Raw genomic sequence first — 13,670 nt, 5'->3', positions numbered from 1 at the left:
AAAGGTGATGGAATTCTTAGAAGCTTTAATATACAGGCATTGGATATTATTGACCATTTTAACATATTAAAGGTAATTACATATAATTGCATGTATTGCTTTTTATTTTTTTTAAGTTTTAATTTAAATTTTCTGGAATTTTTTAGGGCTTGAGAGCCCTTGGCCGCCGTGGAAAAATAAAGCAACTTTCTCTATCAGAATGCAAAAACATCAGTGATACCGGGATTCAGGTAAAACTTCACCTCTTTTCTTGGTGTTTCCTGGAAGCCTCTCTGTTTCCTTAACTTAACCATGTCCAAAACTGATCTTATTTTACCCTGTACGTCATCATTCATTCTTCATTACACCGTTCTACACCGTCACTCTTACAAATTATTCTTCCCTTTCATTCCTTTCCATTTTTTTTCATTCCTTCCATGAATGCCGATACGGGACGGCAGCGGCGAGCGCCCTGTGGGAGGTGCACCCAGGTAGAGGAACTGACAGAGCTCCGGGAGGAGGTGAGCAGGTTGGGGAGTACCAGGGAGTGCAAAAGGGAGAGAGACACTGGAATCACCCCCTGCCTGCCCCGAGACAGGCCTGACAGGCAGACAGGACGCACGATATGGAGGATTCCTTGCCCTCTCTCTGTCTGTCTGAACACAGTGACCTAAGGGACAGGAGGCGATGGTGACCAGCTCCTGCCCGGTGCAGCAGGTGTGTCTCCTCTGTGACTGCCCCACCTCCCCGGGTGCCCCTGCACGAGGGGCATGAGGCTCTGCAAGTGTAACCGAACACTGATGAGCACGAGGGTTCATCCGGCTTGGAGGTGTCGCCGATACACCCTGCGTCGAAATTGCTTCAAAAAAAAAAAAGTGAGTCATCGCCATTGGAGCCTCCTTTCTGAAGGGAACAGAAGGCCTGATTTGCAGACCAGACCCACTTCTTAGGGGGCCAGAAATAAAGATGTGAGGACAAAGCTTCCTGGCCTGGTACAGCCCTCAGATTACAGTCTGTTAGTGATTTTTCAGGTAGGCAGCGATGAAGCTGCAACAAGAAGTCCAAGGGCAATCCAGAGAGACTTCAGGGCCTTGGGACAGCTGGCCAAGGGCTCAGGAGCACAAGTAGTGTTCTCCTCTCTCCTTCCAGTCCCAGGGAATGATGAGGGAACAAACAGGAAGAGCCAGCAGATCAATAGCTGGCTCTGAGCCTGGTGTCACCATCAGAATGTTGGGTTTTTGGATCATGGGTCAGTTTACATGAGACAGGGCCTGCCAGTGACAGACAGGGTACGCCTGTCTCAAAGTGCGAAAAGGATCTTTGCACAGGAGTTATCGGGATTCAGTGAAAGAGCTTTAGACTAGATTTGAAGGGGGAAAGAGATAAAACCAGGCTCACTAGAGATAAGCCTGGGACTTGGCAGTGTTAGGTTAATGGTTGGACTTGATGATCTTAAAGGTCTTTTCCAACCAAAACAATTCTATGATTCTATGTTTCTATTATTCTAATCTTGAATTTTGCCCTCTGCTTGACTCTGAAATTCTCTCCACAAGAGCCCCAATTTCTAGTGAATTATACTGTGCAAACTGCAATCTAAATTGCTGGTACTATTATTTCTTTCTTGCTTTACAAATCCTTCACTGATTTCTGTCTAGAAGATATGTTTCCTGTTGCTGGTGCGGGCTTTCAGGTCTTGCTTTCTGCTTCTTTAGTCGGTCATTTGCTGAGTGCCGTATTTAGATGACTTAGCATGACTCACTCAATGAAATAGTTGAATTTCTTTTAATCTGTAACACTTGGTTCCTCATATGCTGCTGATATATTACTACACACCATATCTCTTACTGACACAGAAATGTCTTAATATACCTCTAAAGGCATATTTCTTACCAGCATAAATGGTACGACTACTATGATTAAAAATAACAAACTGTATTTCAAAAAGAAATGCATGTGTATCTTCTCCGGATTGAATAGATGGCTTAGCTGTTTTATGGGAAAATTAGCACAAATTGCACAGTGTCATTATTTGAATAAAAAACTTAAAAAATGTCCTATGAAAACGTCAAATGCTTAATTTATTAATATCTAATGATGAAAGGAATCTGCTAGAAAATGGACTGTGTTTTAAACTACGTGTTTGAAATACTGATGTCTTATTCTAAAGATCTCATGATGCTCACAGCTAGGCATGTATTGAGTCTCACTAAGCTTCTTTTTTTTTGTTGTTTTTATTTTAAAAATTGTTATTATAGACAGCGGATCCAGGCAACATAAAGCTAGATATTGTTCTTAAAATAAAAAGATTAGGTTAAAAATGTGTTGTTTAGTGTTCTGATCTCAAACTTAGCCTATGAACTTAGAAATTTCCCAGAGTCAATAATCTTTATAAAGTAATCAGACAGGAAATTAATTAATGTGTAGAAAGGCAACTGACAAATTGAAGTTGCCACAAAGACATTTATTTACCCTGATGATAAATTATGAAATTACACAGTGAGAAAACATTTTATCTTTTGAATAATCAGCAATTATCATGGAAATATTTTTAAGAATACAGTATTTGAATTTCATTTTACAATCCTTATACATTTTTTTATATTTCTGATTTACTGACTCTTGCTTTTTTTAATGAATGTCAACAATAACACTTGCCATACAGATATTTACTAGACTTACACTACCATCACAGCAGTAACTACAGACTAAATTATCTTGTTTTGGTAAAATCCGTTATGCGGTGTTACTATAATTCTTTTTATGGGTAAAGCATTGCACTGGAAACTGGAAAAACTTCAGGGAGGGTAATAGGGATGATCAGAGGTCTGGTACAATCTCCATAAAAGGAACAGACAAGTGCAGAACCCACGGTGTGGAAAGGAGACAACTGAGGGAACACGACAGGGATCTGTTCAATCGCAAGTGGTGTGAAAAGGGTGGACAGGGGTCAACTTTTTGCTCTTTACTTCTATACGTAATCTAGTGGGTGTGAAATGGACCTAGTTTGAAAATTGAGAATGAAGAAAAGGAGATGAGTGTTTCCAAAATGTATAGTTCACCTGTGAAATTCACAGGTTGCTTGAAGTTTTGACAAATTCAGTATGATTGCATAGATTTACTGCTTTCTGTTTCAGAGCAATATAAGAAATAAATGCTAGTTGGTAACTTTACAGCAGAAAAAAGATCCATCCATCTTATTAGGTAGGAGAGAGGATTTACATCCAAATAAGAGCACTTTTTACTGTAACTGGGAATTGTTCCTAACCATGTATAGCAGAAATGCTTAAATCATGTTTTTTAATTATACAAATTTCATGCCCATAAACACTTGCAGATTGTGAGGCTGCAGGTACAAGCAATGCCATCACGTAATCCCCGTCTTCAGCTCCCACATTTTTTCCATTATAAAGCTCCAACATCCATCATTTTATAGCCATATATTGTAAGGATGAGTCAGTTGTTGCTGCACCACAAGGGACGCATCTGGATTGAATCTTGTTGCCCAACATACACGTCAGGCTATAAGGATTTGCTCCTTTAGGAATAATTCTGACTGGCCGCTCGTGAATGTTCTGTCTAAAGGTCCATGTTTTTAACCAAAACTTTGACCAAGTATGTACATCTTGTGTATCTCATGGAAAGTCTTGTAGTGCTGGTGCTGCTGCTTTCAGAGGAGAATATTCACATCTGCATTGTGCTGTCGTTATGGCTAAGAAACTATTTCAGTTGTCTCACTACACAGAGTAAGTTCAAAATAAACACTGTGAAAAACTAAGTGTTTATGCTTTCCTTGTCTGCCATATGAATTTGAACTTTTAGAGGAAGAAAGCATCAGCAGGGAGTACAGGTAGGAGTTACAGAAGCTGTGTTGTCATGGATCTAGGGAGGGCAGGAATAAAAACAGGTGAGGAAGTCACTTGAAATGAAATGGCAAGTCCTTTTTTTGTAAGCTGAATCTAAGAATATTACAGAAAATTTGTAGAGTTAACCCGATTGCATGCTGCACATCTTGGTTATCCTTTGATTATATAAAGAATATTTAAATTATGTGAAAAGAAAATGCATATTAAGAGAGCGTTACTAACGCTGCTAAGGTAAATTGCTGAAAGTTATAAAATGCCAAAAATAATGTTGACTGTACAGTGCTAATTTGTTTACTTGTTCCCAGGCATTATAACAGTCTGTAAATGCTTATGTGACCACATATTTTATAAATAGGATCTTTCCTCATTCGTAACTCAGATGATGCGCATCTAATGAGCAGCAATTCAGTATTTTATATTTTCATTGATTCTTGTGTGTGTCCTCAGGTCTTATTTACACAGAATTAAAATCGTACAAATAAGTTAGAAAATGTTATTTCCTTCATATGGTATTCAATTCTTTGCAGTGTCTAAATGTTTTGCAAACATTATTTACCTTCAAAACCTCTTCTGTTATTTCTTCTATAGGTTTAGAACCAGGGACACAGAGATGAAGAGAGCAAACAAAGCTCCATTGCCTTTGCAAATATAATTTTAGTGCTATTTGCAAAATAATGTAGGGGTAGACTTAAAGTTGTGAGCAAATTCAGAACCTAACTTTGAAGGATATTTTAAATATGTATGCAAACTATGCCAGTAAAAACAAGATAATCATATCACACAGGCATTGAAATCTTGGCTCCAGCTTGTGCTACGTACCCTCGCTGAGAATGTGGTGATTAAGTCATCACATTGGAGGCCTAATCGTGAAGGGAGTGCAGTTTCTCTTACACATGGATAAAAAACATTCAGTTATTGGGTTTAGAATGTTTCTGTGTTGTGGGTAACAGCCTGTAAAGCTAGGACTGAAATAGGAAAGGTACGGAAGTCAATTTTTTTAAGCTCTGAATTGTCCACTCTAACCGGTCCTAAGTATTCACATCCTGCTATTTGTAAAATAAAAGAAGCCCGAGCAGCACTGCCGTGCTACAGCTATACTGAGGGATAGATAGAAAAAAGAACTTAGAGTGAGGATACATACAAAAAATTCTAAAATTCCAATCTATTAAACAAATCTCAGACTTAATAAGTTCATTTGCATCTGTTTAGGTAAGACTTGTGAAAGTCATGCACAATCACATATTTTTTGCTCATCAAAGAGCTAACTTTTACCAGCGATCAACCGTATGTTAGTGCCTGAGTTCCTGTTTTATGTAAGGAAAAAATAACTATGTGTCAAAAGCAATTGTCTGATTACTATGGATTTTTTTCAGAATTATAAATGTGCAATATTTGTGCATTATAAATATGTGCATTTATGTGTCTCTGTGTACATACACGTGTTATTTATCCGTGTAGCCCTCAGTCTGTTTACCTCAGGACTAATTATTGGAAGTTTTGAAAAGCTTTGTGCAATCAGTGATTTTATTCAATCTACTACGTAAGTGTTTCCTTCTTTCCCCTACAGAGGTAGAATTTCCATTCCAGTAAATGACAAATTACACTGGCCTTAGGCCAAGATTAGTAGGCCTGGAAGATCAGCTCGGCAACAAATTTAAGGCATCTCCCATGGTTCTAGGCTGGACACCACAGAGAGGAGGGATTCTCACTGAACCTAAAGCTTTGCTTGAGCCGCAAAATGTTCTGCGATGCTCACATGAAGAAATATCATTTTAGGTTGTTTGGTTCCTGAGTTAACAAATCTGCAGGCTCTTCAGGAGAATGTTTCCACAAACACAAATTATGGTCTACCTTCTTCTCTTTAGAGGCCCAGAAGTGAATATTTTCAGGCTTGAAAAAGATTCAGGCCGAAAGGTAAACAAAGTTTCAGAGGGCAAAGAAGAAAAGTGTATTTTATGAATCTATGTGGCCTTTCATAGGAGTTTCATTGCAAAGAATAAATATGCATAGTACGTCAAAGTTATAACTACCCACATTTCAAGAGAAGCAAAGTTTTATGTGGGATTCTTTTATGCTAATTAAGATACACACTTAAACATGCATTTCACCAAACATTTTTGTTCAAATGATCACCTGCCAGAGGTGCAACTATGTAAGATGAAAAATACATGAACACATTGAGCTGGTCTAATTGTCCCTTTGGTCTTTTCAACTGGCCTTGTAATTGGCCTTTGTGTAAAAACTGAAAAGCTCGTGTAGGAGCTAGAATGTCTTAATAGCAGTAGTAGTTTGGTCTGGTATGGTATTTTCCAAAATGATCTGTTTTACAGGGTGTGTGAAATACCTAATACCTGAGTTACAAAGGTGCTGTAATTGAAGTCAACAGGATCTGCAGGTGTTCATTCACTCTAAAAATGAAGCTAGAAATTGTAGTCAACAGGTACAACAGCAGGAATTACATGACACTTCAGCAGTTGATTGGCTTGAGCTCCACAGAGCAAATCAGAAGCTACAACTCCTGAGTGACAGTCCTGAGATTCTTACCTGTCCCTTACCAAGAAAATATTGTAATTTATACAGATACATTTGTTTGTTCATTTTTTTCAAAAAAAGGAGAAAAGTTCATATATACAAAAGTAGGCATTTGCAGAGAGTGGAAGAATAAATGTATTTCGGGCTGGTCCTTTAAGCACAAACCTTTAGGTTCTGTGTTGTGCTCCATTTAAAGAACCCAAATCCAACATAGTTTAATATATACAGTGGAACTTACATGAATGTTAGTCTAATGAACACGTAGTATAATATATAAGCAATGGAAAATAGCCTCTTACTGCATCTCTTCTTCTTCTAGTGACATTTACAGCCAATAGCTGAATGACTTCACTACTAATAGAGGGTACCTACCAAACTGAAGTGCCTGACATGGATGAAAGGATTGACGTAAATGTGTCATAAACTGAGGAAGACAGAGTAGACGTCACCTAAGAATGATTGGTTTGTCGCTCTTTCAGGAGTTCTGCAAGGGCACAAAGCACCTGGAACGCTGCTGTGTCTCATCCTGCCCTCAGCTGACGGACGAAGCCGTGCGAGCGATGGCGTTTCACTGCCGCAGACTCACAGCTGTCAGCATCGCGGGTTGTCCAAAGGTTCGTGTGAGAAATGGGGCGAGAGCTCTGGGAGTGCTATTGCAGAGAAGCACTTAGGATTTCATTCAGAACTTTGACCTGCTGGCATCTGAGTCTTGTCACAATTCTACAACATACCCAACTAATTTGGAAATCAGAGCTCAAGTTCAGCTGACTTCCCATGAGTTTTAGGTTCTGAGAGTTGGCTCTTGAGAGTGCTTGGCATTCCTCTGATGGTTGCAGCTACAATGTAAAGGTGTCTGCACTGGATCAGTTAAAAGTTTGTCCCTCTAGGGTTGATATCTAGGGAAGGGTGAAGAGAGAGGGGCTTTTAGTGATACTTCCTGCAAATACTCTCTCAGCTTCTGGTGTTTTGGGTGCTTCCAAAGCACGGTGTCTTCGTTTTAACAGCTCTTGGTATTTTCATGCTTGTTTTTTTCCAGTGCTCTTTCCAAACCCAGGTAAAGCATAAACTGGGGCACGAGAACTTTATACCCATGGCTTTATGTGGCAGGGCAGTGGCTACTTTGAAAATAGCAGTAGTGCCTAAAAGCTGATGCACCCAGAAATGTAAATTCACACTTAATTATTTTGAAGATTATAAGCCCAAGAAAATAAAATTTATGAGGTCTTTGGATAACTTATACCTATGGAAGGGAGTCTTCCTTAGGTTGCTTTTTATAGTCAGTTGAGAAAGGTGTTCCTACAAAGCATCAGTCAGGGAACCTGCCCTCAGTTCTTGGAGAAGCCCCGTCTCTCTGCTGACTGCCAGAAGGAGACTCAGAAAACTGGGCATTCAAGGGCTGTATGAATATTCCCTTAATATCCAAGTTACTGTGAGAGTTTTGCTAGTGGTTCCCACTGTCACCAGTGTGCTTTGCTGAGTGCAATGTAGTGTGTTGTGTTTAGTAGGTATTTATCACCAATAAGACCATGTGCAGTTGCAGCCACATTGAATTAATTCACATCCCTTTAGGAAAGCTGCTCAACTAACTTTCATTCAGGATGTCTACATATCTGAAAAAATACAATTATTTCCAGCTATTAATGTATTTAGATTAAGATTCATCTATAATGAAATTTAGTTCCTCTTTAAAATGAGGTCATACTACAGCATTTTTGCATCCTACATTTTCTGTGTAATTTATTTTTGATTAAAGTCCTGCATCTCAATTGTCTCTTACCTGTATCAGAATGTGTGTTCCCTTTTGAGATTATTGCTGTTATGAAGGCATAAATCTTCTTCCCTGTACTTTCTGACTTAATACCTCTGGCTTTTGTGCATTTCATTATTTCCGTGCTTTTAATTATTTTCCTTAAGAGCGAAAACAAATACTTCATGCAATTTGGGAATAAGCATTCAAATACAATTTCTACAATGCTGATTTAATTTTTTTTTTTAGTTTCATGGAAAAAGTGTTGTAGTGTTGCTTCCATCACTATCAAGTGGGAATAGACTAAGTTTATTGCTACTTTTGGAAAGGTTCATCTTGAACTCTCCTTTAAAATTTCATCATATTCATTGGACCAGTTTCCCCCTTTTTTTCCTACTGCAGTGCCCATGTCCTCTTCCCTTCCACCATACATCTGCACCCATTGCCTGTCCCTGCCGTCCTCCTCTCCAACACCCACCTCCATAACCCGTGACCACCCTTCCAGCCCAGTGCACGGCCCTCATGTTCACTGCGGTGCCTCAACACCTCAGCCGTCTGGCCAGATAGCTTGAGATGACCTGGCTGACTAGTGAGCCATCCCTAAATTATGTGTGTTCTGATCATTAGATTTCCAAAAATGAGTTTCTCAGCCTCTAGGCCAAAGCCCACAGGCTGGTCTCTCAGATCTGCCAGGCCAAGGCAGTTGGTCTGTGTCTCACGTTAGCCCTTGGTTTCTATCTTACAGATGCCTGCTGTACAGCATTAATTATTATGTATTCATCTCAATCTCCTGTATCCTTTGCTTTTAGATAGATATTAAGCTATTTTCCCATAATGTTAACAATAATAAAAAATTGTGCATGGAGTTCTTCCCAAAGTAATTGTAGTTATGTAGTTTTGCAAGCAGTCTTCTCTGCCATGCTTTCCACTACACCTTATAGACTAACACAGAAAACAAAACAAACCAACCAAGACCAAACCAAATCAAACCAAACCCAACAACAATAAAACAAAGGACAACAAAACCAACCCAAAACCAACCAACCAAAAAACCAACCTGGAAACGCCCTATAAAATGGCAGTTGACACATTTAGGCTGCAAACTGTGAGTTTCCAATTATCAGAGCAATGAATTGTAAAACAGCATCCTGGGAAGGGAAACGGGCCAGCTGTTAAGGAATGTTAGGATGGCTCTTGAGAAGCGAATGAACTGGGTCATATTTTGTAGTTCCTTCAAATGGAACAAGAAGTAGAGTCAGTGACCCAGTAATCCCCTTCCAGTGCTTTGTTCCTAGATGGTATCTTTTATTTAAACAGTTACAAAGCCAATCTGTTAACTGCAAATACCCTACTATTTTCAGAAAAGAACATCAAGACTATTTCAAATAAACCTACACACTGGTTTACAAGTCCTTTTTTGACGTGAATCCAGCTTGCAACTTCATAAAATGAGCTGGGTACACCTGTGAATGTTAAAACTAATGGGTCTTTCAAATCCTTTGGCAATCTCTAGTACAAGTTGAGGGGATCCAGCTGCTAAGGGAGGAAATATTTTCCTCTCAGAGGCTGTTTAAAAATGGTCAGGAGATTAAAGTAAGAATTAACCTGTTCCAAAGCATATATGTTAATATGTCTGACTGTCATGTACTGCAACATCAGCTATATTAAAAAAAAAAACCAACGCAACAACAAACAAAACAACATAGCAAGAGAACATGGACAAAATCAATAAAGAAATATATGTCCATTAAGAATGTTTTGGCATGTGCTATTCAGGTTACTCTAAAATTAGAAGAGCTTATCATGTTAATCATGTCTACTGGAGCAAATTAATTGTCTTTAAGCAAACCCCACCAGCTTCAGTGAAAGTGCGGTGAGCCTCCCTGTCATGTTTCTGTACGCCTGGGACAGGTGCAAGTAATATTGCAAATGCCGATACTACAAAATATTCAGCAGTGCAGTTCTGAGTCGTACTCAAGGAATGAGCCCGATTCAAGAGTAATTCTTATTTCATAGGAAAAAAATGAATTTGCTGAGGGAAAGATATCCTATACATGAAAAAATACAGCAAGACTTGAAAATAAATCTCTGGTGAAATGAATCAGCTATTTAAATAGCAAAGTTCCGAAGACACAATTTGATTGTCAATGAATTCTGTAATTCAGCCTTCTAAAGGCAATAGGATTGAGTGTATGATGTAGATTTCTCTTAAACGCATCTGATACCGATTACTGACTTCAGAGTCAGCAATTTATTTTTATTTCAATAGGAATATAATCTATTTATTAATATTTTAATCTACTTACTACTCTTTTAATCTATCTATTAATCTATTTAAGATCTTAAGATTGAGCATGTAGCTAAATCTGGAATGCACAAAGCACAGAATTACCACTATATTCCAGGAGGACTGTATCACAAGATAGTGTGCTAATTTTCTGTTCCACAACCCAAGGTCCCAGCTTCATCTTGCCTTCTTGTCCCTTTTCGATTCTCAAGAGATTGGCTGTTTAATGCAAGTGAAACCTTGTCTGTCTTTCCACCTTCCCACTCCACTGATTTTGATCAAGTATCTTCAAAAGGTCTTTAGTACATCCCCTCTTGATTTTTGGTCCTGACTGACCAAGGTAATTAAAGTATGTGCAGAATGTGTTCTTGACTGTTCCCGCTGAGGTCAGTGGAGTGATTAAGTAGCTCGCATGACTGCTTATGTACCTCGGAGACTCCGTGTCTCATGTTTTTCCCAAATGCGACTTCTAGTGTTAATGGCAATGAATATCACTTTAGAAAAATGGAATTGTGATGTGGAACTAAGCAGCTCTGCTTCAGAGCTAAAGGAAAACAACTGTAAGTTAAAAAGCTCTTGGTTTGAGACACTCATTTGCAATAGAGAACTGAGATACAAAACTGATTTAACTAAACTACAAGTGCAGCCTAATAGAGAGAACAATGCAATAGCAGGTGAGGCTAAAGGCTTCTGTGTGTTACATGCAAAATTATGAGGTTGGGAAAGTTACACTATTGTGCTTAGGTAAAAAAAAAATCCCACAATACTTTAGACTGTGCTGGAATCACAGTTAACTAATACCTAATATGCTCCTGATATTTAAGTGACAGTTCCTGTAGGGCCTCTTGCAGAGATTCAGAATTCCACCATGCCAGAAACTTTACTTCCACAAAGTATTTTAAAACATAGTTTTCCCACAAACCAGAGACTAAAATTCTGCTCTGTGTTTTTTTTTTCTTTCAACTGTTAAATAATGTATAATTGCTGTGTGTCTTGTTGTTTCACCTACAGATGACTGATAGCTGTATCCAATACTTGGCTGCCGCCTGCCATTACCTCCACTTCTTGGATGTCTCGGGTTGCATTCATCTCACCGACAAAGCACTGAAATGTCTTTGGAAAGGCTGTAAGCAACTCCAGATTCTCAAGATGCTGTACTGTAGAAACATTACCAAGTAAGAGGATATTTCTTAATCTTAATTCAGAGGTGCTTTTTCTTCATTGGTATCACGTTGCCATGCTGGCTATGTGGCTTGAGCCATCTTGCTCCTTCGTCTAGGGGGTGTCCACATCACTGCCTTCAGATTCCTGTGGGCTGGTGTGGGTATCCACATGTTCTTGTGTCAGCCAGAAGTGAAGGGAAATAGCGGCCCCACTGTTTTTATGGCAGACAATGTCCTGTTCGGGAAATTTCTGCAGACGTAGAATGTCACCTCCATGGCATGTGAGAGCATGAGGCAGAAAACCAGACTGGGCCTAATGCTCTCAGCCATCGCATTGTGTACTTGAGCTCACCCCGACGGCTTGTGGGAGCCTGTTTCTCACTGACCACATGTCAGTGTGTGGCAGAAGCAGACCTGGCATTGATGTGGGCTTGTTCTCAGAATGCAGCATGGTTACAGGGAATGACTCAAGGTATCGTAATCATAGTTTCATGAAATACAAATGAAACATATTTGTTATGGATCTACAATAAGAAAAAACAGGTCATCTACCTTCCAGCTTCCCCACTGGTGGAAATGGACCCATCCTCTTGATTGCTCATGGCGTGTAAAAGCCAGACAGTTCTGGTCAGGTTTAGACATGATTTTTCAGCTGTGAGTCTTCAAGATGCAGATCTCATGTCTGTCATCCTTCCATGGGCATTCAGAACATCACAGACCAGAACTGCGCAGTGGCCAGACACACCAAAGAACCCGTTTGAAAAAGAACTACAGTCTAAGCATGATTGATATGTCTGAGTATGTAACTTAATCAAACTTTCTGACTTCAGTAAGAGTAAGAAATATGTAATACTATGTCATAAACAAAATATCCATAGGAGGAGAGCTCTAACCCCACTCCAACAGGACCACTGTAGATAGCACGCTCCATGCTAAATCATTCCAGGGTTTAATAGTCACTTTGGAGACCACAAGACCAATGCAGATGCTTAATAACTTAAAAGATATTTCCAGTGTGTTTCATGCTTTCCAAACCCTCCTTGGTTTATTTCCCTCTATGTGTCTCGCCACAAACAATTCCACTGTCATTACTTTTATTTTCTTTACTTCTCTCTGACTTAGTTTTCTTAATGTCATCTCAGAACTTCCATCTCAAGATCTCTACTTCTAATTAAATACTTCTTCAACACAGAAAGTGTTTTGAAGGATTGGTATGCAAGAGTATGAATTGAAAAAAATTATTCTAAATGAACTACAGTGTTCATTCAAAAAAAAAAAGGTATTTCAAATACAATAGATTTCCTCATAACTTTCTGATTTACAGTTTTTCTCATTATAAGCCTCAAGAGATTTTCTTTTACCCCTGGATAACTGTTGCTGACTTGCTTTTTCTGTGATTTCATATCTTTGTTCAGAGCACCAAACAGTGTGTCATCCCTTTCGGGCCCTGGTTGCTTATACGTCTTCACATAGAAGTGAGATGTAATACGAACAGAAATTTGGGTGCGTTCCAATTTATGTTGGGTGAGGAATGATCAAAGGGCTGACCTGACCTCTCAGAAAACCATTTGCATTATTGCAGCCTTTGTGGGATGACCCAGGATTATGCCTGTGCCTCAGAGTCCCATATGCTATGGGTTCTCCAAATGTCTTGATTAAACTCTTCTGACTCAGCCAAGGAATTTCCCAACCAGTTATTTTTACTGTAAAGAAAGCCCTGGAGAGTCACAGATCCTTACAAAACAAAAAGCAGCCATGAGACACATCTCCACCCAGTGTTATCTTTGCCCTTTTAGTGATTTTTTAGAACAAGGCAAACTTTGCCGATTTTACTTTCTTGAGTCTGATTGTCTGGTATGTGACAGTGGATGTTCTTCCTTTCCTTTCCTTTCCTTTCCTTTCCTTTCCTTTCCTTTCCTTTCCTTTCCTTTCCTTTCCTTTCCTTTCCTCTTTCCTTTCCTCTTTCCTTTCCTCTTTCCTTTCCTCTTTCCTTTCCTCTTTCCTTGCCTTTCCTTTCTTTGTCAGCCTCGGTCTCTAACCCTTTGCACCATACACTCAGCAACAGGAAACTCCTACCCCATTTGAGTCTGGGACAAAAT

At 39.2% G+C, this 13,670-nt stretch overlaps 1 protein-coding gene across 1 annotated transcript in view; it reads left to right on the top strand.

Annotated features, from left to right (window-relative positions):
- The window catches only part of FBXL13 (F-box and leucine rich repeat protein 13), an 84,462-nt gene that overhangs the window by 65,771 nt on the left and 5,021 nt on the right, over positions 1-13,670 (top strand). Inside the window, exons 18-21 of the mRNA XM_065658322.1 lie at positions 147-230; positions 441-500; positions 6,854-6,988; positions 11,420-11,583. Coding sequence (XP_065514394.1) covers positions 147-230; positions 441-500; positions 6,854-6,988; positions 11,420-11,583 — 443 coding nt within the window. The remainder of the gene's footprint in view (positions 1-146; positions 231-440; positions 501-6,853; positions 6,989-11,419; positions 11,584-13,670) is intronic.

Source organism: Caloenas nicobarica, chromosome 1 (assembly GCF_036013445.1).
Source record: "Caloenas nicobarica isolate bCalNic1 chromosome 1, bCalNic1.hap1, whole genome shotgun sequence".
Lineage (NCBI taxonomy): Eukaryota > Metazoa > Chordata > Aves > Columbiformes > Columbidae > Caloenas > Caloenas nicobarica.
Note: the sequence above shows the minus strand (reverse complement) of the source record. Positions and strands in the feature narration are given on the sequence as shown.